Source organism: Eleginops maclovinus, chromosome 10 (assembly GCF_036324505.1).
Source record: "Eleginops maclovinus isolate JMC-PN-2008 ecotype Puerto Natales chromosome 10, JC_Emac_rtc_rv5, whole genome shotgun sequence".
NCBI classification, from domain to species: Eukaryota; Metazoa; Chordata; class Actinopteri; order Perciformes; family Eleginopidae; genus Eleginops; species Eleginops maclovinus.
Window position 1 is genome coordinate 16,759,284 of NC_086358.1, and position 24,433 is coordinate 16,783,716.

Consider the following 24,433-nt stretch of genomic DNA (forward strand, 5'->3'; position numbering starts at 1 on the left):
CAATCACAGATGTCCAGAGGCGGCAATGATGTGTGTTGTTACCACAGAGATGATGTTACGCGTTATTCGGTTCCCAGTGTTTGTCCAGTGAGTCAACGGAGTACTTTCACTGGGCATCAGGAGGATTGTGTTGGGAATTTAAACCGTAACGCGTACTACAGCTTAACAGCAATGGTGCCAACGAGCTTTTAAAGTAAGTAATTACATTGCTTCTTCAGCAACCAAAACATTTTGGGTTAATGAAGGGATAAACGTATCTAGAGAAACGCTTGCATTGACAAGACTTCATCAGAAACACCGCTGTTATTATTCCAACCAATAACTGTTACCGTTAGCTTAGTGTGAAATCTGGAATAAGGCAGTGATTTAACAAAGATAGTGTCTTAACATACGTACAACATAACGTCAAGTTACATCGCAAAACATCCAGTTGCGAATTATCTGTAGCAGTCAACAAGGTAACGTTACTACCAGCGTTATTCTTATAGTAACCGTTAACGTTAGTTGCGGTATAATAACTGCTAGCTTACCGTAAGAGTAGCATACAAACAGCTAGCTTGCAATTATGTTAACTCACACCAGCTGCTGTGTTTTTTTCTGTAGCTCGTGCCGTTTCACACGTCACGATGTGTATCATACCTGGCATGCTTAACAACCTTGTGTTTGTGATGGGAAGATGATAACGTTAGCCAAAAGAGCTAACATACACCTGCTACAGTTAAGCAGCAGCGGAGTAATGCAACTAAGAACATTTATTAAAGTATTGTAGTTAAGTAAAAAAATGAGGTACCTACTAAAGTATTATCTCATTTTGCTACTTCATACTTTTAATACACTACATTTTATTGGCAAATGTTGTAGCCTACCTTTACTTACATGTATTTTTGAAATTGAGTTCCTAATTATTTTGCAGATCTAGAACTAATACATTATTAGATATCTAACAGGTTGAGCTAGCCAGTAGTATATAAAATAATTCAAATAAACCCCCCTTTTTCCATGTGCACCATTGAAGTTATGAAAACATGAATAATTATAATACAATAATTCTGCATGACGAGTACTTTTACTTTTGGTACTTAAAGTATATATTTTTTAGGCTAATACTTTTGTACTTTTACTTAAGTACAATTTTGAATGCAGCACATTACTTGTAGCTAAGTATTTTAACACTGTAGTATCACTAATGTTAAGTATTAAAGCAAGTTTAAGTAAATAATCTGAGTATTTCTTCCATCACTGCTAAGCAACAATTGTAAAATGTTGTCAGGAGCAAAAATTATGTTTTTAAAGAGATGCTTTTAAAAGGCTTACACTTAGCCAGGGTTATATTAGCCTCATTGCTTCATCATCATTACATTGTATTTATTTTACACGTTACCTAGCTTGTGTCGTAGCCAACAAAATAAACATTAAGCTGTTAAAGAACAGAAAATGTCATGTAACTGTAAGTACTGTTAGTTGGACTTTGATTCGCCTTTTTCTCCACGTTTTCACCCTATCCCAGCTGTAGTATAAATAGAGAGGTGATTTGTTGTTTGTTACCCTGGGAGAGAAACAGTGAAGGAAAAGGGAAGTGACTGTGACTCCCTCAGTTGTTGTGGTTGCTTCTTCTAAATCCAAATAGCCTGCGGGTCCTATTGTCTCTCAGACTCAAGCCTTTTTGACTCTATTTCAGGTTTTCAAAGGATGCATACAACACGAAGCCCTTCATCCATCCCGACAGGTGTCTCAGGAGATGCCTTGGATCTCAGCTTGTCAGGCTCCCAGCTTTCCATGTCCAAGAGACCCAGCAGTGCATCCCCTGGGAAATACTTTTCTCGGTCTGTGTCGGTTTCTGTGGCAGGGGACAGCAGAGGGAAGCGCAACACCCTGGTGAGAAACTGTGATGGCTACAGAATGGATTGTTTATGAGTTATAAAATAATCTAATCTAATCAAGATGCAGGGGCAAATCAGGACAGTGTTCTTGGTTGCTTGTCTCAGAAAACGTCTTATAATTCATTTACAAACTTTTTTAAATCCACAGAGCGATGTCGGCTTTGGTAGCTCCCGCTCCATCAAGAACCTCCGCCGGTCTAACAGCACCACCCAGGTTAATCAGCAGGCCAACATCAGTTTAAGGTACAAAAACAGACATGGTGATTTATTAACACTGGAACATTTGTAACACATTTACATGTGAAACAAAAATATTGCAGTAAGAATCACTATCCCCTTTTTTCTCTCTGGGCCAAACTATTTCATTCAGTCTTTATCACTGGCATTGACACACTAAACTGCATAAAGAACAGTATGTGCTGATACATGAACTGTGCAGAGCCTTAGGCAACATTTGCTCTTAGTTAGATCATCAAATGACCTTTACAGCATCGTACATGTAACTGAAAAATGAAGGACGTGTTTTTAGAAATGGCAGAAAAGAATGTTTGCATTTCAGATAGTGTGCTTGACTGTTTTGAAGTTGTGCTCATGTTGCAACAACAAGGATGTACTTCTTTTTTTTGGGGGGGGATCTTTTCAGCCTTCTATGCACCTGTGTTGGAAATATGAGTTTCCCAACAATAAATAAACCCAGGATTCATGTATGTTACAAATCTAATGAAATTGTGATATCCATATGAAGTTGCAAAAATGCTAACCAACTCGCTCAGCTCTCGTGCATGGAGTATATGCTCTTTAAAGCAGAGCGTCTCTCTTCAGTGAGCAACAGCTGGTAGCCCTGAAGCCTCAGCAGTTTGGACAATGGCAGTTGTAGCGCGCCAGCTCCTGCATGATAAAGAGTGGAGGAAAGCTGGGCGGCTGTTGCTAGGGTCGCGGGGTGCAGCAACTTTCTTTGTCCCAGGTTAGAGGGGGAGGGCCTGGATCCTGGGGTCAGGTTACCCGCACTACCAGGAACAAGTGTGTGTGTGTGTGTGTGTGCGTGTGCGTGCGTGCGTGCGTGCGCGCGCATACACTCTGGTTCTATTGTCCGGCAGCTGCCGCCATCGCCCCTCCTCTCTCTGCCTCTGAGGATGCATACTAGAGGGGCTTTAAATTTAAAGACATTCTATATACACCCCCACAAATCTCGGAGTCTTTCTGGGCTGTCACTCAGCACCCCTCTCCCTCTCTTCCCTGCACCACTTGAAAAGCAAAAAGTACAGGAATGTGCTGCCTGAATTGTGTTGTCAGATCGCTTTTCATTGGGCCAGCTGGCTCTCCCCACCAAGACACACATGCTCACTCACATTTCTATACTTACCCAAACAGAAACACTCTGCACAGCACAGATACTAGAGGCCGGACAAGAGGTCACCCTGCATCTGCGCCTCATGATGAAGGTGTTTGGTGTGTGAGGCTATTTGGAGGGCAAATGACAGGCCTTCGGGATCAACATATGCATGCTCGCATTTACATGGAATCCATAACGGAGTTCCCCCTAGCAGACGGTCAGCTGCTACATACTGAATTCCACTACAGATGGGGGAGAAGAGAAGGGGATGAGTTTCATTTCTGCAGCTGTCATTACAACATTTAATCACAAAGGCTGCTTCTAAAAGCCATGACTCCGGGTTCCTGCTCCATGTCGAGTTGTTTAATTGTGTTTAGTGAACTGCTAAGCCCTTGTTACGTGAAAATTGAGCCCGGAATGTGATTTTACTGCACTAAATAGGACACGTTAGAATTTGTTTTGTCTCACATTGAGCACGACAGCCTTTTAAAGAGTCAGTTCACCCAAATTACAGAAACATGCTTCCTCAACCCACTCTACTGAAACTAATTCTCACAAATACATAACAGGCAGATCGTTTTTGTTGCCACCAGTAACAACATTATACTTCATTGTTCTACGTAAACAACGTAACTAACCTGCGGCCCGCTTGTCTTGATTTCCCAGTCAGGAGCAGAGTGAGGACTACCTGGCTCTGTTTGACAGCAGCTCAGATGGACGCAAGAAACTGGCCAGCCTCAGCAAAGCCTCACCGGATAGAACCACATGGAATATCCTGGTAATTGACATCAACCACTCATCACCCCCCCTCGATTTAATATAAGTTTTGACAATCATATTATCTATACTTAGTTCAAAGGTATATCCAGTTGTATATCGAGTATATCCTGTATTAGGGGTGTTGCGATAAACCGACTTTTGCGATAACCTTGATATTTGAAAAAATAAGAATGTTCATGTTAAAATACAAATGCCGTGTGATTATGTTGTCTAACTAACCCAGCACCTTTTAACTTCACTTCCATTTATTTCCGTACATTTTCCTCCATCTCCCCAGTGAAATTAATTTGCCATTAAAAACGACACACAACAAACTAAGCTAAAGGGGAATTTGACAGAAAGCATTATGTTTTTATTGTTCTATAGAAATCCTAATAAAATTGTTTTATTGATCCTTGTGGTCATAAAAATGCCCTGCAAATTTCTTAAATTGATCAGAATATAATAATCAGAAATATACAGAAATTTGCCACATAATTGAAGTTTTTTCAATGATTTCAAATAGATAACCAATCTGTCCCAACCAATTGATTCTTTAAAACTTCAAAATCAAAACCAATATCCTCTAAATCGGCCCACAAGGAGATGAAACATAGCCACTTTCTGATTAAAACTGCCATCTTGGATTCTTAAGGACTAAGAAATGGATTCAGCATCCTTAATAACTCCCGGAACTTCTCAAATATTTTCCAAATTGGCCAAGCCATTGTTGAAAAGGGATCCATAATGATAGATGATTTAGCTATGTATTGCAAATAAACGCAACTTATACTAATTGTGCAAATTCCCCAACACATGCAAGTAATCATCTGGCTGTTGCTAAATGCTGGATACCCCTGTTATACATCAAACCTTGGGGTAATCCACATTTCCAGGGTTAACATGCTGGCAATTGGCTATTATGGGACAGCCCTATTCAGAATCAAAGAGTTGTTACCAGATATCAATTTCAACTGTGTCAAAGGTTTCTATAATTTATTGGGTAATAAGTGTGTATTCCTTGCTTTAAGGATGATCAGCCCAGAACATTCCCCCTGCCCTCGAGCTCCCGCAGCACTGACGGTGTGGTCTCTCCCACCGGCCCGAAGAGAAGAGAGCCGGGCATCACTCTGGCTGCCACCTTCACTGCCAACAACAGGTGGGCAGCGTCTCTGACACACACTCACAAAAACACACAAACAAAAACACAGTGCAGGTAGTCCACGGGTCCGGTGACTACCTGCACTGCTGCATTCTGGATTTCTAGCTGCTTCTCATGTTTCATACCTGTTGATCATGGCAGCTGATACTGCCTTCAGGAATTCCTCCCACACACTGAGGACTTCTTCTTTCATGGAAATTGTGTGCATAGGCTCAGTTTGTGATAGGCGTGAAGTATTTGTGTCAAAGTATGTACGGTATCAGTTACTTTCATGCCTTAGGAGGGTGAAGTCAAAAAAAGGGGCAGTGGCATTCCCAAGTACTTTTTCTCACGTACAGTGTCATGGAGGGTGTCATAATGCCTTTTTTTTTGTCTTTCAGGAGCAACAAGGGAGCTGTGGGGAACTCTGTCACCACCATCTTACACAACAACTACTCTGAGATACCCCTCACACCGAAGAGCTCCAACCAGAGGCCGTCCTTTAAGTATGAACTCAAACTCACATTGCTTGCCTCATATGTGTTTGGAGATTTTATCCAATGTGTTGAGCTGATAAAGTATTATATCAGTAATATAAGTGACGGTGATATGGTGTTTTATTAAATCTCTTGAATGTTGTTTATGTGAACAGAATTGCTACCTTATATCTCTCATGTCTGAGGTTTACATTATTATGATCTCACTTAATTTGTTTTGTTAATATACTATTGTCTAAGTATAGTGGTTTCAGAAATTGGAGCGTTATTGAATGATGAGAAATTTCAGAAAGATGGACAAACCTGTACTGAATATCTGCTCAAAGTTAGATTACAATCTTGTTTTTCAGAATATTAAGCATATTTTGCTTTGGTGAGACAGCTTTCAGTTATTATGCTCCGGGCCTGTTGAGCCGTCTGCCTGAGGATGCGAGAGTTACTGGAAATGTTGAAATCTGTAAACCTTACCTTTAAAAAAAACCTACCTGTTCTGCCCAACCTGAATAATAATGGCTTTTTTTACATGATTTTGTTGTATTTAAGGAATAGTTTTGTTTTGTTTTTAACTACTATTGCTTTGCTAATGTCCATTATTTCATTGGTCTCTAGGTAGTTAAATTGAATTGTCTTTTTGTTTTTACAGCCCACACTTGTCCGATGTTCTCGGTCCCTGCCTGTCAGTTATCTGTATGAAAGGTGCCATTCCAATTAAGTTTGATTGAGTGATCATTTTTTCGTCTTTCAGCAATATCCTGAAGGCCACAGCAAACGATGAGGTGTTACAAGACAACAGCTCCTTGACAAAGTCCCAGAAGAATTTCTCTTCAACTGCCTCCACCTCAAACAACAACTCTCCAGCGTCGGCCCAGGGGGGCAGCCCCATCACACCCCGACGGAGGGAGGCCACTGAAGAAGAGGCCGAGAGGTCAGACCCACTACAATGAGTGTTGTTCTATAGATGCTGTTATTAGTCATGACACTTATGGCTGTCTCTTGTACTTGAAGGTTTATTCAGCAGGTGAATCAGGCAGCAGTCACTATACAGCGCTGGTACAGGATCAATGCCAAGAGACGACACACAAACCAGACGGCGCTCAAACGCATCCTCGCCAGTAAGAGAAAGGTATCCATCTGTGCCCCAGGCTGCCTCTATCCTCACCCTTTATTCTTCATGGCCTTAACTGGGTTCATCTCTCTCTCTCTCCACTGCTACTGTAATAAGAGTTACATTGTCTATGTTCTGCCCTTTTAGGAGTGGGAGGAGAGAACAGAGGAGGACAGTCGCCTGGAGCAGCAGCAGAAAAGGGACGAAGACAGAAAACGGATCCGAGAGGAGAAAGCTCGTCTGGCCCGCCTGGCTGCCATCCAGGTGCCCCCATTTGATTTATTTCCAGCTGTATTAGCGTTTCCATAAAGTGTGGTGACCTGCAAGAGACATATTTTTAAAAGAATGGTCAAAACTGATGTAGACTGTGATAGACTGACCTCCTGGCTACCTGGTTTAGTGAGTGCCAAAGTATTTGTCCAAACGATCAGCAATAAGGGGCTTCTGTTGACAGATCTTGCCTGGGAAACATTTTTAAAATCATGTTCCCAGCATAGGTTACATAGCTTACAAAGGTTCTATAAAACAAACAAAGAAAATCTGGTCTTTATTGGACATTCTCCAGTGACACTATGTAAAATAGTCTGTAGAGATTAGATTTGAGTTCATGCATTTATGACCTTCATATCTCTATTTAAACATTTGAATCAAGCCCTTTTTCCCCTCCCCATGATTATAATGGCTTACAACATTATCTTGGGTCTCCCTCTGGTGGTGTGTGACAGGAGCTGCAGCAGAAAAGAGCCCAGCGGGGTACAGAGGTGCAGCATGCATCTGAGGTGGAGCAGGAGAGCCGGAGGCAGGCGGCTGTGGGCGGACGGAAAAAGCCACCCAGGATTTCTCTGACCAACAAAAGCCCAGCATCACCGAGCAACAACAGCCCGATGTCTCCCATAGATGTGAAAGCCAAGAACACAGGTCTGTGTTCCTTTAACTTCATATACATCATTCATTTGCATTCATCCTTCTTATATGATGAGATAACTCACTTTAACTTATCAGGGAAGAAATCATTCTTGTGAATGATTTGTGGATAACCAAAAGTACTGCAGAAGTTCTCCAGCAGGAGTGAAGAAGACATTAAGCTTGTAATTTGTAACACCGGCAAGTCAAAATAGGCTTAGAGGAAATCTACTTAAACATGGTAGATATAGTGGTAATGTACGAAAAGTATCAGAAAGCTTCAGCACTTTTATTTTGACATTTGAGACAAAGTCAGAGATGTCCTGTAACTTTCTGCAACTCGGTCTAAATAATTTAATATGTAATGTTTTATTATGGACAAGATTCCAAATGGTTTGGGCTGGCTGTCAACTATTGTTCTTGCAAATAAAGCATAACCGAATCACTGCATCTCCTATTTTGAAAATAGTTCATTGGAATTGTGTAATAAATGTCTTTTTATGTGTTTCCACAGACTCCAATTTGAATGTTGTGTCTGACTTGGAGCTAAGCTTCAGAGCCATTTCCCCAGCTCTGTCCAATCACAGAGACTGTCAATGTTCCCAGGTAAATAACTGTGTACCTTCACAGCTTAGCACTCAACTTCCTTCCTTCTCTACCCTTTCCTTTCTCCTTATATTATAAATCCTCTCTGTTTCCCTCTCAGGATCAGGAGGACAGAGCACAGGTAGACCTGGAGCAGCAGCAACAGCAGAATGACAGGAGATTAATCCGTAAAGAGAAAGCGCGTCTGGCCCGCCTAGCTGCCGCCCAAGCGAATATTTCAGAGGTTTGTACTTTGTTGTACTTGAATAAAAGGTTAAAGCAATGATTGGTCACAACTCTTGATTGACTGCTGTCTCCCTCTGGTGGTGTGTTGCAGGAGCTGCAGCTGAGGGTTGCAGAGGCTCAGCATGCAGCTGAGGTGGAGCTGGAGAGCCTGAGGCCAACAGGTGTTGTCGGACACAAAAAAACACCCAGGATTTCTCTGACGTACAAAAGCCCAGCCTCACCCAGCAACAACAGCCCAATGTCACCAATAGATGTAAAAGCTAAAAACACAGGTGGGCCTTATTAAACGCCAAAATATCCACTAAAGGTTGCAAAAAGAACCCTGTAAGAACTGTAAATGTTTCCACAGACTCCAATTTGAATGTTGTAACTGAGTTCGGGGAGCTCTCCAGCTTCAGAGCTGTTTCCCCTTCTTTGTCCAACTGCAGAGGCTCCCAGTGTTCCCAGGTAAATTATTAAAAACCTCCATCTTCCCTTTAATGATCAGAGTTATTTATAAGTAGTCCATCAGCTGAAGCAGTTATTTCGATGCTCCTGTTCTAAGCATGTTTGGTATTTCAAGGAGATCCTGCAGAGGTCGGTGAGTGTGGAGGACCAGCGGCAGGGTGCTCTGTCCAGCAGGGCTCCATCCAAAACCACGCTCAACGAGCTGCTGGACACCCTGAAGCTGCTAGAGGAGGAGCCACAGAGGCTGTCGGAGCCAAAGTGCTACAGTAAAGAGAAATACGCCTGGATAGATGAGGTGAGAACTCATCAATACAACATGTTCATAAGGTATCAGAGTGCTGACTATGAAGGTAGAAATTGTGCAAAATGCGAGAGCTTGTCAAACCTGATGTGAGCACCTGTGGAGTACAATGTGAGAACTTGGTCTAACGATAGTCATCTGCCCACCACCAGAAGTCCTATTCTTACCTATGTAGCTGACAGTAACGTGTTAGCTCCCTCCAACTATACCGCAACACTTTGGTACAGCTCCTGTTGATTTGTGCTATACAAATATAAGTAAGTTAACTTAAACTACACATTACAAATTCATAGCCCATCTATCTCTAAGTTTTACTGTTGCGTGTAAAATAGGCACACCGCATTTGTACACCGCTTCATTGGCAAACCACACTATGCAATCATTAACAATAACATTGCAATGGTTTATTGGATTGGTTCATTTTACCGTCAGTCTGTCATATGTCCCTTTCCCACAAAACCAGTTCCAGTTCTAGCTCCGTGCTAGTGCTCTTGTGGTTCTGAACCGGCTTTTCTTTTTAGTCCCAGTTGTGTTTTCACCGCCCGCAGCCCGACTGGTGCTGCGTCATGACTTCACTGATTACGTCACTGATTTTCCCCCCAACGCCCGTTATGCCGCTCACATTAACAACAACAATGAGGCACTGCGTCGGGTCGATGCTTGTGTTGCTTTTAATCATAAGAAGCCAGATCAATTAAATAACTACTTCGCCAATGTTCTTACTTCTCTCCAGAGTGCCGTGGTTCATTGTTTATTAAAGTGGTTCAGCGGAATTTACCGCCCGCTCACGGGCGTTGGTCTGCCGTTTACTCACGGCAGCGGCTGCTGGACAGTATTCACTGTCTGACTGTCACACAAGCAGCTGATGCATACCCCGGTCCTGAATGTGTTTCAGTCTGAATTGTCGCTGTTTGGCATCACGACGCTGTTATGAAATTTTCTCTGGTATAAGATGGGTTGATTTTATCATAGCAACCGAAACTAATCTGACTGTCTTGACTTCTTGCTATCATATTGTGGCATAAACAGTTAATAAGTAATAAGGCATATTTTACCGGCATATATTTAATTATGATTTTACTTGTGATAGTCTGACATGGCAACCTGTGTAGCCCATGTATTGATTCAGTATGATAGCTGCTATAATGCAAAACATGAAAATGTCTGCCTGCTCTTCACAGTGATCAATAAAAGTGAACGGAATATTAGAATAAGGTAATGCTTGTTACAACTTGTGTTTGCCGTACTCGCCATGAACTAACTATATGGGCATATGACTGTGGCTGTGTGACTGACCCGACCTTGCGCCTCGTCGTTCTAAACCCCCTCCCTCCCCCACATCTACAAGTGAAAATTACTTTAGGGACACATTCATTCAAGAAGTGTGGCAAAAGTCAAGGCTGCAGATTTATCGATTTATACTGCCACAGTGCAGATTTGTGAAGTTCTAATGAGGGATTTGAGAGGTTGTAATAACCAAGTTGCAGTTGTAACGGAAAATATTGTGAAAAAATATATATGTTTCTGCAAGTGTAAATGTATGCATACAAGCTCAGATTTTTTTCCTGCAAGTTCTCACATTGTACTCTACAGGTGCTCACATCAGGTTTGACAAGCTCTCGCATTTTGCACCATATCTACCTTCATAGCTGACCTTCAGCCAGAGAGGAACTATTTATTTTTCTCTCTCTAAGAAAGACTATATATTAGGATCCTTCCGAAGGAAGAACCGGTTTTTCAACTTAAACATGTCAATTAGAGGGATATCAATTATTGATTAAATGTAATAAAATATAATCCAAACTTTAAAAACAGAAAAGTAGGAAAACCTTGTGATCTCATCACTAAAAACAAAAGATAATTAAATACAAATAAAATTAAGTAAACAACTGTAACGTGCGTCTCTTCTGTGTCTGAATAAAGGATGGGGACTCCAACTCTCTGACCACTGATAACCTGGAGCGGCACGGTCAGCTGAGCCTTCACCCTGCACTGCCTGATGGGGGCGCCCTGCTCTCTGAGGCCAAGCTGCAGAGCATCATGAGCTTCCTGGATGAGATGGAGAAGTCTGAACAGGAACGACCTCGCTCCGTCACTTCAGGGTCGCACAGAGAGGTCAGCGTCTGGTACTAGTCTGATGATGTTCATCCTGTTGTGGATGGATTTCCTGAATCATTTGAAATGCCAAAAGGTGTAAAAAGCCCAGACGTCGTGTTGAATGCAGCCTGTGTGTTCTCAGGCTGTGTTGTCCGAGGAGGAGATGGTTGGAGTGGAGCAGGCGTCTGCCACAGCTGCTGAGGTCACTGGCTCCATGATGCGAATCAAGCTTGAGCTGGAGGAGAAGAAGCGCACCGTCAACATGCTGCAGACCGCTCTGGTAGGTGTCATGAACAGGCATAACAGCGCAGTTTAAAGGGGACAATCATTTATTCAAACATGTTATTATGGTCCTAGACAGTCCAAACTCGGTAGCAGACTACTCTGGATATATTTCTTCCAAATTCTAGCGTAAATTAAAGCCTTCATTTTCCAATATATATTTTTAATGTATTTAAACTAAACCGTTTGGTTATCCATATAGTAGTAGTACACTCTGTTTCTTCAAACAACATGCTTTCAATTTAATGTAGAGCCCCCGGGGTGATGAAACTCAAAGTTATGAACTAATCAAGTGCAAAGTCTGGAACTGCTCTTTAGAAAATGAATTGCGTAAGATGATTTAGATGAGATCACCAAGTGGGAGGATGTATGGGTACATCTTCTGTTTCACAATTGGGAAAACCATAATAGAATAAAGTTCCCCCTGCAATCCATTGTCCAGGGAGCAGCTCCTAATTTTATGCTTGATGACGTCACAAGTTTGAGTAACAAAACATCCAAGTGGGGCCAGCTACATTGTTTCCAAGTTGTTGCAGGGTGATGTTAAATAACACTGGCTGAAACTGGATTTTTTTTGTTGATGAAAAGAACATGGTAATCCACAATCTGATTAGTTGATGTGTCCGCAGCTCAGCCTTGATTTGTTGTGTGTCGAACCCCCACTAGTGTGTGTAGCTTAATCTAACCGGCTTTCACTGAAATGACTTGTAGCCTGTTGCCGTGTTGTTCTGTGAACATAGCATTACTTCTCTGGTTTCTGGCTTTGAAGGACTCTGAGCTCATGTTCACACATATTGATTTCCCTAGGCCATGGAAATTACATTTGGGAATTTGTTAATTGAGGTGGTGTTCCCTGTTGATGTAGAGAAACATGTTAGGACCTAACATAGCTGCTGCAGATAAAAACTACTTTAACAGAACTCCGGTATGTTAATCTCCTTCCTCTCCTCTCCTCACATTCAGGCCCAGCAGAGGGAGCTCACAGTGAGACACGTGAAGGAGACGGAGAAGGAGCTGAACAGAAGCTTCCAGCTCCAGAAGGAACAATATGAAGCCACCATCCAGAGACACCTGACCTTCATTGATCAGGTAGGAGTGCACACACAATCTGACCCCAGCTGCATCAAACTTTATTACACCTTTTATGTATTGTGGTCTTAAGTATGTATTTTTTTCAGCTGATTAATGACAAAAAGACATTGAGCGAGCGCTGCGAAGGAGTGGTGGGAGAACTGAAACAGGTGGACCAAAAGTACACCAAGAAGATAGCACAAATGCAGGAGCAACATGAGATGGTGAGAAGAGGTTTCAACAATGAAAATCTAGTGATCAAATGAATGGCATGTGCAGGGCAAGCTTTCTCTGCAAATATCTCCTGCCTTTCTGCTCTGTATCTTGTGTCATCATGTTGCTTTCTTGCTGTGCTGCTTTTGTTTAACTGTCTTTTCTCTGTTTTTCCCTCGTTTTTTTTGCTGCGTTTCTCTGTCCTTGTCTATATATCTTTTTTTCCTGGCTTTTAGGTGTGGCAAATTCTGGGTCCCTTGTGCGAGGTAACTTTTTTCCTCTAACAGTCATCCTTGGCACGATCATCTGTCTCATTCTGTCACTCCTTTCCCCTTTCATTTGTCTGTCCCTCACACATTCTGGTGGACAGTCTGTCTGCATGTGAGTCATTCTTTTTTCATTGATGTTTAGATTTGGATACAAGTTGTTGTTGTTGCCCAGAATTAGTTTTGACTCTCCTATTCCACTTATGACTGATGTGGTGTTTTTCAATTGGAATCAGCCTTGAATATATCACTGTTTGTCTCTGTGTAAAGCAGCTCCCTTCCTTAAATAACACAAACACCCTTCTGCTAGTGTATCTGTGCCGCCTTACTGTGACACCAAACCACCACCTTAAATTCCCCCTCCTTCTATCACAGGAAATCAAGAAGCTAAAAGAGCTAATGAGCGCCACAGAGAAGATCCGCCGGGAGAAATGGATTGACGAGAAAACCAAGAAGATCAAAGAGATCACTGTTAAAGGTACTGCACAGCCTCGGCTCAGAGCGGAAATCTCAGATTAAACCATCAGGGTAGGGATACAGTAAGCAAACATGGGTAATTAAATGCTTGGTAATTCAACTTAACTTAGGGGATAACACCCTCTTCACAATCCTCTTCTGTGCAGGTGCCATGCAACCTTTAGCAGGACTGTGACATGACCTCAGATTCTTTTCAGGGCTCACATTAGCTCTAAGTGTCTTACCTTCCAGCGGCTGGTAGCTTAACATGCCAAGTACAACTAAGTATTGTATATTTATCTATTGTACTAGCTGTCAGTTGTTGCATTTTCCAACCTCATACATTTATAGTTTGGATGTTTTGAAGTGGGGTTTGTATGAGATCATCCATAGTCAGTCTACACTAAGGTAGTTAAAACTTTTTTTTTTAAACCTAACACTTTAGTAGAGTTCTTTCACTGTGTTACTTTGGTTAGTTAGTTAAACAGAAACAGACGAACCAAGGCTGCTTTACACCAGCAACCTTGGCAAGTCAGTTGTTTTTTGTAAGAGCAAAACATATACAGTTTAGCTATATCAGTTGAAGGATAAGCAGTAAAGTGAAAATGTTGAAAATAGAGCATGTACTTCACCAGATATTGATATTTTTTCAGCCATCTCTGGTTGTATAAAATGGCTTTTGAAGCTGTACATTTCTTTGCTGGTACTCGTGTGTATTTCTCAAAGCTGGGGAGTAGGGAACATCTACTGTAGTCACATAAATACCTTGTGTTAGGGAATATTTTGCTTAGGTGTTTAACCTTTGAGCTATTTCATCATTTTTTCCTTCCTCTGTCTGTATTACCATGGCATTGTTTTTCGGCCTTGGAGGTGCTGTTATCTTCATTAAGTAGGGGCAGCCTGGGCTTCGTGAGCCCTGTTGTTCCCATACTGGGTACGAGCTCATGCTGACCTAAGATTGGTTTCATTGCTTTGGGAAAGCTGGGCGCCAGTTTATCTGGCACCAGTGCTCTTGTACGCATATTCTATTGACCTAAATGACAGTTTTAGTTAGACGTAGGGTCAATATTTGTTTAGTCTGGGGAACGGTGATTGTCCATTCGGAACTGGTTCAAACCTCGTATTGTTGTAAAGATCTTGAGAATTGTTCGGGCATCTGCTCTTTCAACTCGTGGCTGCAGCAAATGTCTTGTCAATTCTCCGGCCGTTAACTTCATAATAAACCTTCAGCGTTTGCCATCAAAATTCCAGCTCTCCCGTGTCTCTCTGACTCTCAACTCCATTGCTCCAGAAGTTTCCATCACACCATGTACAACACCCTTTCAAAAGATCCAAACGGTCCCTTTTAAGGGCAACATCAACAAACATGTACAGTTTTGATGCCTAAATGTATAATGTTCTTTCCCTATTTCATGCCTGGGAAGTGCTGAGTTAAGTCACAGACAGTTGTCAGCCAGTGCTGATGAAGTGTTTTTACAGTCACAAGGCTGAGAGCCCAGAATTGTTTGGTTACAGTGGTCTCATCAAAAAAAAGTGAATCATCCCAGTTTTTCCCCAAGCAAATGTTATCCAGTTTGCCGTGATCTTCATGCAGGCCCTGGCCTTCCACTGAACACAAACTATATTCTGTTCCTGCTCCTCCCTCAGGTCTGGAGCCAGAGATCCAGAAGCTGATTTCCAAGCACAAACAGGAGCTGAAGAAGCTGCGGACGCTCCATGAGGCGGAGCTGCTGCATTCAGATGATCGTGCCGCCCAGCGCTACGTCCGGCAGTGTGAGGATCTCCGCCAGCAGCTGGAGAGGGAGAAGGAGGAGCAGTGTCAGCGGGAGAGGGAACTAGCCAAACAGAGGTAGGCATGACACATCACCAGTGCAGGCCTTTTTACTGTAACACATATCAGACACTACTATACTGGGTCTTTGTATGCCTCTGGGGACAGTTGTACAGTAGCTGTAGCACAATGTCTCCGTGTAATTATAATAATAATAATAATAATAAATGTAGCCATACAAAAACAATTGACAATATTATTACATTGAGAACACCAATAAATCAAAAAACAAAACATCAAAACCTCATACCCAGTCTTTTGAATTGGAAGCTAAAAAAAAGAATTAGGAAACCACTTCAGACAGGAAGCATCTTTAGTAAACATCTGACATGGCATTTCAGTATATTAAAACAAGATAAATGAGTTAGTGTTTGCATGCTCTGCTTGTATGTAATACTTCTACATTGTTCCTTTCTATTTTAGCAGCCAGTGTACACATTCAGTATCAGTGATGGGCAAGTTACTTACAACATGAAATTCAGTACATATTACTTATTACTGTCTTTTTAAAGTAATAAGTAACATTACATTATTACTGTCTCTGAACTGTAATGTGTTACACTACTTTTGAGTTACTTTGAGTTACTTTCACCAAAAATAACTGCAAAAGTATGACTTTAAATGCTGAAATGTAGTTTATTGCAGCTCATTAATTAAAGCTATCTATCTATCTGGCAGTATGCTGAAAATTTGGAAAAGAGCTAGAAACTAAACTCATGCTCCGTTTAAGAGGGCTGAATAATATGTGATACCGGTAACATGACGTCTCTGTGTGTTATTAATAACCTGTTAGTGGAGCCTCTGCACGGCCCTGTGACCTGCTGTATATGAACGAGTCTCTATGGCAACGTTAGCTCACCTTGTCATTGGTGTGTTAACGGGGATTTGGCTGACAAGCTTTCTAAAAGCCGGCGATTCCACAGAGGACAGAGGCTGCAGATCTTCAGCACTGTGCCACGAGTCTCTGAACTTCTCAGGGTTCAAGCAGCAGACCCAGAGAAAGTGACCTTCTGTTGCTTTGTCCTGCGCGCACTCCTGTGTTTCTCTTTTCTTTTCTCTGAGCCTGCAGCTCTGCATTGCGAATCTGTTTCTCCAGCCCTATTAACCAATAGTAAAGACGCTTACTGAGTTACTATTCTACCTGCACAATTATTGCTCTGTTGTCAGAATGTCTCGCGATGTTTGTGAATTCTTAGAAACAAAACACCACATCATGTCGGGTTAAAATGTGTTGTAAACTGCGTTACTGAGAATTGTAATGGGTATTATATTATCCACATTTCATAAGTAATGTGTTATATTACTGCGTTACAGCAAAAAGTAATACATTACTGTAACTCCGTTACTTTTGTAACGCGTTACACCCAACACTGTTCAGTATAGATGTGGTTTTCTTGTTTCTGTGTGTCAGATATGACAAGCAGCTTCAGGAGGAGGAGCTGTCCCTGCAGCAGCAGAGGAGGCGGCTCTACAAAGAGGTGTCTGACGAGAAAGAGAGGCTAGCTCAGCTGGCTGCAAGGTGAGAAAATCTGAAAAAACCTCCGCCAGAGACATCCCCACAGTGCTCCAGTAGTTGGTCATCATAGAGGTCTGCAGAAGAAGCTGAGTCAGTGGGAAATCAAGACAAACTGCAGCTAGGTTCCAGTCTGGCTGGGTAATGCTGGAACACTGTTGAGAGGAAACATTGAACATGCATTAGACTGGAACTGCTTTCAGGTTGTGTGTTACAGAACACACAACTGTTCTTATACACACATATACACAATATCAATATACAGAACTGACTTCAGTGTACACTATGATAGGCCTTCCTACAACTAACAAAATGTGCAACTGCTACCAAAAGGTGCTTGTCAAGAACCAAGAACGGAATTTGCCAGGCTTATGTGAGAGATTAACCTGAGCAATAACAGTTCATGGGGAGTACGGCGAAGAGAACTTGTTGCAAGCAGTAGCGCTGAGCAAAGTGATTAGAACATGACCACACACTTATAATAAACACATATATAAAGTCAACCTTACTCGTATTGACCATCAGTTCACTATTATTTCCCGTTGTGAAGAGCAGTACACTGCTTCAGCAGTATTCCTTTTCCTGTTGGTTTGTATTATAGCGGCTACTGGATGTTATCAATACATCGGCTACACAGGTTGCCATGTCAGACATCACAAGTAAAATCATAATGAAAAATAAATGGTCAAATAATCCTGTAGAAAACGGCTTAAGCCACAATATGATAGCAACAAGCAGTCCAAGTTAGTCAGATTAGCTTCTGTTGCTCTGCTAACATCACCCATCTACCAGAGAAACGTTAATAACGGCGTGATGATGCCAAAAAGTGTCCATTCGGACTAAAAGCACATCCACCTATGGGGATGGGGGAATGCCTCAGTGGACGTTGCTTGTGTGACAGTCACAGGGAGTTACTACTGTCCAGCAGTCGCTGCCATGAGCAAACGGTAGACTAAACGCCGAAACGATTATTTTGATTCTTCTTTTCAATGCTCTTCTTTCTGTTTGTGTGGCAGGCATCGCAGTGAGCTGGAGGAGCTGCGGAGACAGCTGGAAGAGAACAACTCTCTGGCTGGACGAGCCCTCAGAGAAGAGCTGGACAAGACCAGAGAGGAACAGGAGAGGAGACACCAGGTGATCAGCGACACGGGGCAGAATAACAGTATCACTAACCTTAGACTTTAACAGAATCCATAAATAAAGTTTGTCTAGTATCTGCTAACATCCATCCAGAACAAGGTAAAGCAGCAAAATAATTGAGTGTTGTTTGTGTTCCTAGTTGGAAATGAAGGCATTACATGAACGCATGGACATCGAAAAGCAGACCTGGGAAGAAAACTACAAGAAAAAAGAGGTTTGTTGACGTTCTGTTCTGTGTGTAAACTCTACCTGCTGTAGTGCACACTGAGGTGTAACAAACCACTGAATTTCCTGCATTGTGCTCATAAGGCTCAAATATTTCTGGAGCTCCTATTTCAGTTGTTGTTAACAAACTAATATATTTTCCCTAGTGACTGAGGCAGGTGGCACATGTCCAGCTCTATGGAGTGCAGGAGAGTGAGACCCACCTGACTACTTAAAGAGTACTAATAATAACTTTATTTATACAGCACCTTTTTGAAAAAGAGTTTACAAAGAGGTTTGATTTCAGGTTTATTTAGAACACAAAAACACTGCAGAGAAAATGATAAAAGATTTGAAAAAACATTAAAGAATATAAAAGTAAAGCAATAAAATGACAACATAAAGAAAACTCTGTTGTTTGTGAACAAAGGAGTCCAATGGAACTTATATTACCCAAAAATGCGTAGTGGGGTCTCCTGGAGAAATGATTTCAAGAGATGTTACTGATTCTGCCAGCCTTATCACCTCAGGCAGGTTGTCTAAAGGCCGAGGGGGCCCTGATGGCAAAAGAAAGGTCACCCTTAGATATCAGCCTCAGCTTTTGAGCGTCCAGAAGGATTCAAGGCTGCGATTTGTATTGAGTTAACATTTCCACCATGTAGCTTAGGTCCAAACTAGACAGCTGACTAAAAATCCAAAATGATCAGGGAATGAATGTTGAGAAACCAATGAGAAGCCTCGCTGCTGCAGTCTGTGATTTGGATGAAACCGTCTGGGTGTAAATCATATGCAATGAGGAAGAAAACATTGAAGGAGTCAGAGGCCTTCAGTGAGTTGTTAATAAAAAGTAATTAATCAATGAGGAAAAACGTCCACATTCATCTAAACCTGTGTGTGTTATTACCTTTTCCCCCCTGTATGTGCGTCAGGTCATAAAGCAGCCAGGACAGACAGCATGTGTGTTTGTGCATCCACAGGAAGCGTGGCTGCTGAGCCGTGAGCGTGAGCTCAAAGATGGACTGCGGCGGGAGCGCGACAAAGAGATCGAGCTGGCCATCTGGACTCTGGAGGAGGAGACCAGCAAGGACAAAGAGGAGTGTGAGAGGGCAGCTGACAACAGGTGTGTGTGTGTGTGTGTGTGGGGGTGTGTGGGGTGTGGGGTGTGGGTGTGGGTGTGGGTGTGTATGAACTGGTGGGATGTTTAAGGGCTAGGAAATAAACAGGGCCCTCACTACAGTGTTAACCACTATTCACACCTCTGTTTTAGGTTTTAAAGTTTAATAAATGCAGTAAATCACAGGGAATGCAGCTCTTATGTTTACTTGTGCAGTACTCCTGTTACACATACACTGCAGATTGCTAGTGGTGCAAAACTGTTTTTGTGTCTTGACATGAACACATGACTGATCTTGTGGCTCAACATGTCCTGCATATAAAGAGGATGTTGATCGGATTCTTGAAGACTTAGAGATGTTCCACATTTTCCCATTTTTTTTGTTCCAAATCTTTGTTGCACAACTTTTCTCCTTATTTTCACCAAAGGTCACTAAGGTTGTTTTAGGGCATACATAACAAAATGAGCTAAAGTTAAAAGTCATAAAAGAGAAGGATAAAAAAATGTGTTTTTCCATATATCGTCAAAGATGTTACATTGATTTCTACTTTCAATATAGTTTATATTAAATCTGTCTGATCTTTCTTCAGACAGAAAGAAGTACACTTTAGACAAACTGCTGACATGTCCAGATTTTACAGACAAAACACAAAAAAAGCACACAGATTTGTTCATCAGGGCTCCCTGATGCTCACGGTCAGTTCATATTTGATAGGAGCCATAGTTTTTGAACAGGAGGCAAATTTGTCAGAGATGAACCTCAATGCCCATTTGAGCTCTCCCAATTTTAGTCGAAATCATTTCACTTTTCTGCATGTTTCCACTTAGTTCAGCAACATACCTACTATGTTTCTGTAGCTAAAAGCAGCTAGTCACCCTTCAGCTATACAAATATTCAGCTTTTCTGCATTTTCAGCTAAGATATTGCTTCTCTTATACAATAAATAAGGATCTTTCTTTTCTATTTCTCCTGGTACTTTTCCATGTAGTAGGATTCGTTTTGTAGTTTTTTTAGAAAAAATAGTCTTTTATAGATATTTCCAAGAAGTCAGTTTAAAAATAATTTCCTCTCTTCTCAGGGTGAAGCGTGTGAGGGAAAAGTATGAGACTGAGCTGAGGGAGCTGGAGCGCTCTGAGAGGGCAGCCATGGAGAAACAACAAGAGCTGAGGAAGCATCAGATGGAGACGGAGGGAGAGCTCATCAGACTGCAGGGCGCGCTCAGACAGAAGGAACAGGAGACTGAGGACGTCACACAGGTAAGGAGCAAAATGTTCTCAGTCATTTATAAAACCCTCTGGTTCCATCTTGTGTCCTTTCATGTTAGCAGCTTGTTGAATGAGTCGGAAAGATTTCATATGAATTCACTCCTGAACGTGTCTATTCAGACCAGGGATAAGCTGGTGGAGGAGCGCCGCAGCCTGGCGGAGGTGATCAGGCAGGAGTTTGCTGAGCGGCTGGTGATGACGGAGGAGGAGAACCGCAGGATGAAGGTAGAGGTGTCAGAAGGGCGAGCTAGGCTACGGCTAGAGGTGGAGAGAGTCACCAGGGAGAAGGAGGAGGAGCTGGCAGAAGTCCACCAACGGTAAAGTGGAGTGGGACAGTACGATAACAACTTTTTGACTTAAATAATTGTATTCTGTATAAGAGCCTGCTAGGTAAAATGAAAATGTCAAAATCTATTAAAATGTCTAATCACCATGTGACAGTATGAGGCTCATAGATGTGTTTTTTGAGACTCCCCTGATGTGTGTATATATATATTTTTTTTAAAGGTAATGTACAACATTTTGAATTCAACTATTGCAACACCTGCTTTGATATATAGCCTTTGCCATTTATAAATGCAGTATAAATGTGCTGAAGTTGTCCAAAAACATGGCCACCATTAATTCAAATCATCACAAAGGGCAGATCATTGTCATTACTCTGTTTTCAGATATATTAAATATAAGTAGACATCTTCTGTTTGGAAATATTGCATTATGACTTGACCCAAAGAAGATCTCAATAACCGTAATGTTATTAAGCACAAAATCTCTCTTTAAGTTTCCCTTGTTAACGTCCTTTTGTCTGTGACTTGCCAGAGTGAAGTCGGCTATCTTGAAGAAGGAAGAAACTGTCAATCATCTCCGGAAGCAGCACGAGGTGAGTGCCCTGCCGACACACAGAGCATGATGGATCAGAGAATACGGTTGTGCAGAGATGATTGACAGCATTTCTAAATATATGGCCCTCTCCTCTGAAAGGCTGCCCTGAAGAGAGCGGATCACCTGGAGGCCCTGTGGGAGCAACAGAGGAAGCAGCTGCTGGAGAAGTGACTGACAGGAGGACTTCATCCGTCTGGACCTCTCCCCCCCCCCTGCTCTGAGCTCTACCCTTTGTGTCGCACCAGCCCTCACCTGATTTTCTTTTTTCTCTTGGATGTTGTTCCTGCCAGCAAGACTGAACCTGTTGAACTACAGAAGGAAAATGGATACAGAATGGGGAAATCCTGGCATGAATGAATGTGTTGTCTTGGAGCGTCCCTAGTTTAAATGCCACAAACCAGGTGTCACCTGATGAATAGACAATTGTTGGACTTCTCTTTCCTCTTTGTTTGCTGCAGCTTTTTGTGACTGTACCCCCCTTCCCCCTTCCCTCTTGAGCAGGAATGCTTCAATGTTCCCCACAGAGCTGCCACAGAGAACAGTTCCAGATGTTTGTGGAACCAGCCCGGGCCTGTGCTGGTGTAGAGTGGGAGAAGGACCACTTAAAACAAACCAGTCGGCATCCACGCCGCAGTGTGAGCCTCTGTTTGTACTCACGGTTCCCCCTATTATCTGCCGAGTCATGCGTTTTGTCTCAGTGCCCCCTAAAGGCGAGTGCTAATTACAGGATCTATGACATGGCCCCGCTCTGTACAGCTGTGAACAGTTTGTTCTGTGTGTCCCATCCAAACATAGGAACTAACCAAGACGTAGGAAGTGATTTCCTAACACTGGTTACACAAGAGAGAGCATGGCGAATGTTGAGAGGAGGGACGAGTATGTCACTGAAAGGAAAGAAAAAGGGCATGTGCGAGCCGGAAGACGGAGGATTTTAAGAGAACGTTTCTGAACGTAAAGAAGGAAGAGGACAGAGGATCAGGGGGTGGAGGGTAGAAGGAATGCGCAGAGAAGATGTTTATAGGATTAGTAGAGCAGAGCTGGGACAGAGCGGGTGGTAGGAGGGTTTGAGGGGGCACAAGTCATGTGACCAGAGGTATGTTAAAAGCCATATAGCTTCCACCCCCTCCGATCTAGAGGCTGCTCTGTGACAAAACGCATCAAACTCAACTGGCCAAAGGGCGGCCTCGAGTCACACACACACACACACACACACACACGTAAACTATCTGCATTTTTGATACTGTTTCGTAATCTTCTCAGGAGATACCTCCCCTCAGCACTTGCAAATCTTAGTTTTTCTAATTCCTTTACAATGATTAAGGGATGAAGCCAGGCACAAAAAGTCTTTGTGGATAAGATTTCAGCGAGAACGGTCCAAAGCATGAGTTAGCGAGGGGTGGGGGTCTGAAACAATTGTTTGTTCTTCAGAGAGAAAGTCTACCCCTCGAGGTAAAGCCTGTTATTTAGGTGCACCATGATTAGAAATTAAAATCAGACCCTCACATCGGAAAATATTTATTCTGCTCCTTTTTTTCTTTATTTATTTTCCAATTTAGCACTCTTACATGACCTCTTTTAGTGTTATCGGTCCTCAGAAAGGTCGAGGATTTGAAGGTTTTTTTTCAAAGCTATAAATGTAAACTATAAGTGTTTTACTGTAACTTTAAAAGTGCTTAAACTTTATAACTATGCCATTAGTAGATGGTTTAAATACAGTATGTCAGGTTTTTCTGACATGAAAGTCCTCCGAGCCACAATGTAAAGGGTGCATATGAAGTGTAATGTAGTGGAAGGGTCGCAGTTACGTAGTGCAGCTTTATGGGTAATGTAGTTTCTGACCTGAGGTGTCACATCTGATTGTCACAAGAGCCAAATACCACTTTGAAATCAATTACAACCCTCCTGAATACAGGAAAATACATAATAAATATACATTTTTATATAAATATATCTTTTTGCAAGATAAAAGGACGATATGTGTCACTGTGAGTGACACATATCGTACTACAAGTGCTTATAAGCCTTGCCTTTTGTATGTATGTGGGCCACCATTCCTCCCATTTTGACTTGAGATGACACTGTCAAATACACACTCATGCGTGCACAAGTACCTTCTTTTTTATTTATTTATTTTATTTGTAATTTTGTATGCAAACCATTCCAGATGTCATCGGTTACCGCTTGTTCAAGTTATACATGTACCAGTATCTCTTGACCTCAAGGTTTTCCTATCTTGTTTAAGTTTAGTTTTTATTGTTAGTAATGGCGATGGTTCGAAAAACTGTGAAGAAGATGGTGACTGAAAGGAGAATAAAAGGCAAAGACTGCTAGAAAGATGCACTGTGTTCCTTGTTTGTGTTCGCTGTGTGAAAACAGACAATTGTTTGCTTGTTTCTGACCCCCGCCCTCCCATCATCCCTTGCTCTCTCAGACCATAACTCACGGGTTGGGAAAGACGGAGAAGAGTCTCTAATCACATCTATCCACCAACACCCTGCAGAATCCAAACTGAGAGCCAAAATAGCTGTTGGTTTGGAGAATCAAATTATTTATTCACTGCGTTTAAATTCATTCCTGAAATATCTGTAAACCTAAATGGATTTTTAGGCATGTCCTAGATGCCTTTTTTTGCCATGTTAAAACCACCTCAGGGATGTGTCAGCCTATACATCTGGAATAAAGAGCTGACCCACTTCTTCTCCTCCGTCTTCCTCTTTTTTCTCGCCCTCCAGCTAGCTCACTTCCTCCAAAACTGCCAAATCAACCGGTGGTGCGTACTGAAATGTGTCTCTCCTTTCAGAGTATTTCCTTTCTTTTCACTCAGGAACCCACACCGTTGACTCTCACTTGGCTCCGAGGGCGCGGGCTGACTGCTGGCTGGAGTGAATGTAACTGCTGATG

The 24,433-nt window shown here is 42.1% G+C and overlaps 1 protein-coding gene across 3 annotated transcripts; it reads left to right on the forward strand.

Annotated features, from left to right (window-relative positions):
• Positions 1–42: 42 nt before the first annotated feature.
• On the forward strand, positions 43–23,869 carry cep131 (centrosomal protein 131). Of its 3 annotated transcripts, none has more exons than XM_063893514.1 (30): positions 43–193; positions 1,679–1,875; positions 2,029–2,123; positions 3,880–3,991; positions 5,004–5,131; positions 5,515–5,619; positions 6,356–6,535; positions 6,616–6,733; positions 6,863–6,979; positions 7,441–7,633; positions 8,133–8,224; positions 8,325–8,447; positions 8,541–8,721; positions 8,799–8,896; positions 9,012–9,191; positions 11,121–11,312; positions 11,437–11,574; positions 12,540–12,665; positions 12,755–12,871; positions 13,097–13,126; positions 13,502–13,604; positions 15,230–15,431; positions 16,825–16,932; positions 17,943–18,060; positions 18,206–18,280; positions 19,248–19,390; positions 20,464–20,641; positions 20,771–20,967; positions 21,470–21,530; positions 21,632–23,869. In XM_063893514.1, exons 2-30 carry the CDS (start codon positions 1,690–1,692, stop codon positions 21,701–21,703), a joined length of 3,768 nt encoding a protein of 1,255 aa, XP_063749584.1. In that variant the 5' UTR covers positions 43–193; positions 1,679–1,689; the 3' UTR covers positions 21,704–23,869. The 3 variants fall into 3 exon arrangements, with proteins under 3 accessions (XP_063749584.1, XP_063749585.1, XP_063749586.1); XM_063893515.1 differs by having other exon boundaries at positions 5,013–5,131; XM_063893516.1 differs by lacking the exon at positions 13,097–13,126.
• Positions 23,870–24,433: the final 564 nt, after the last annotated feature.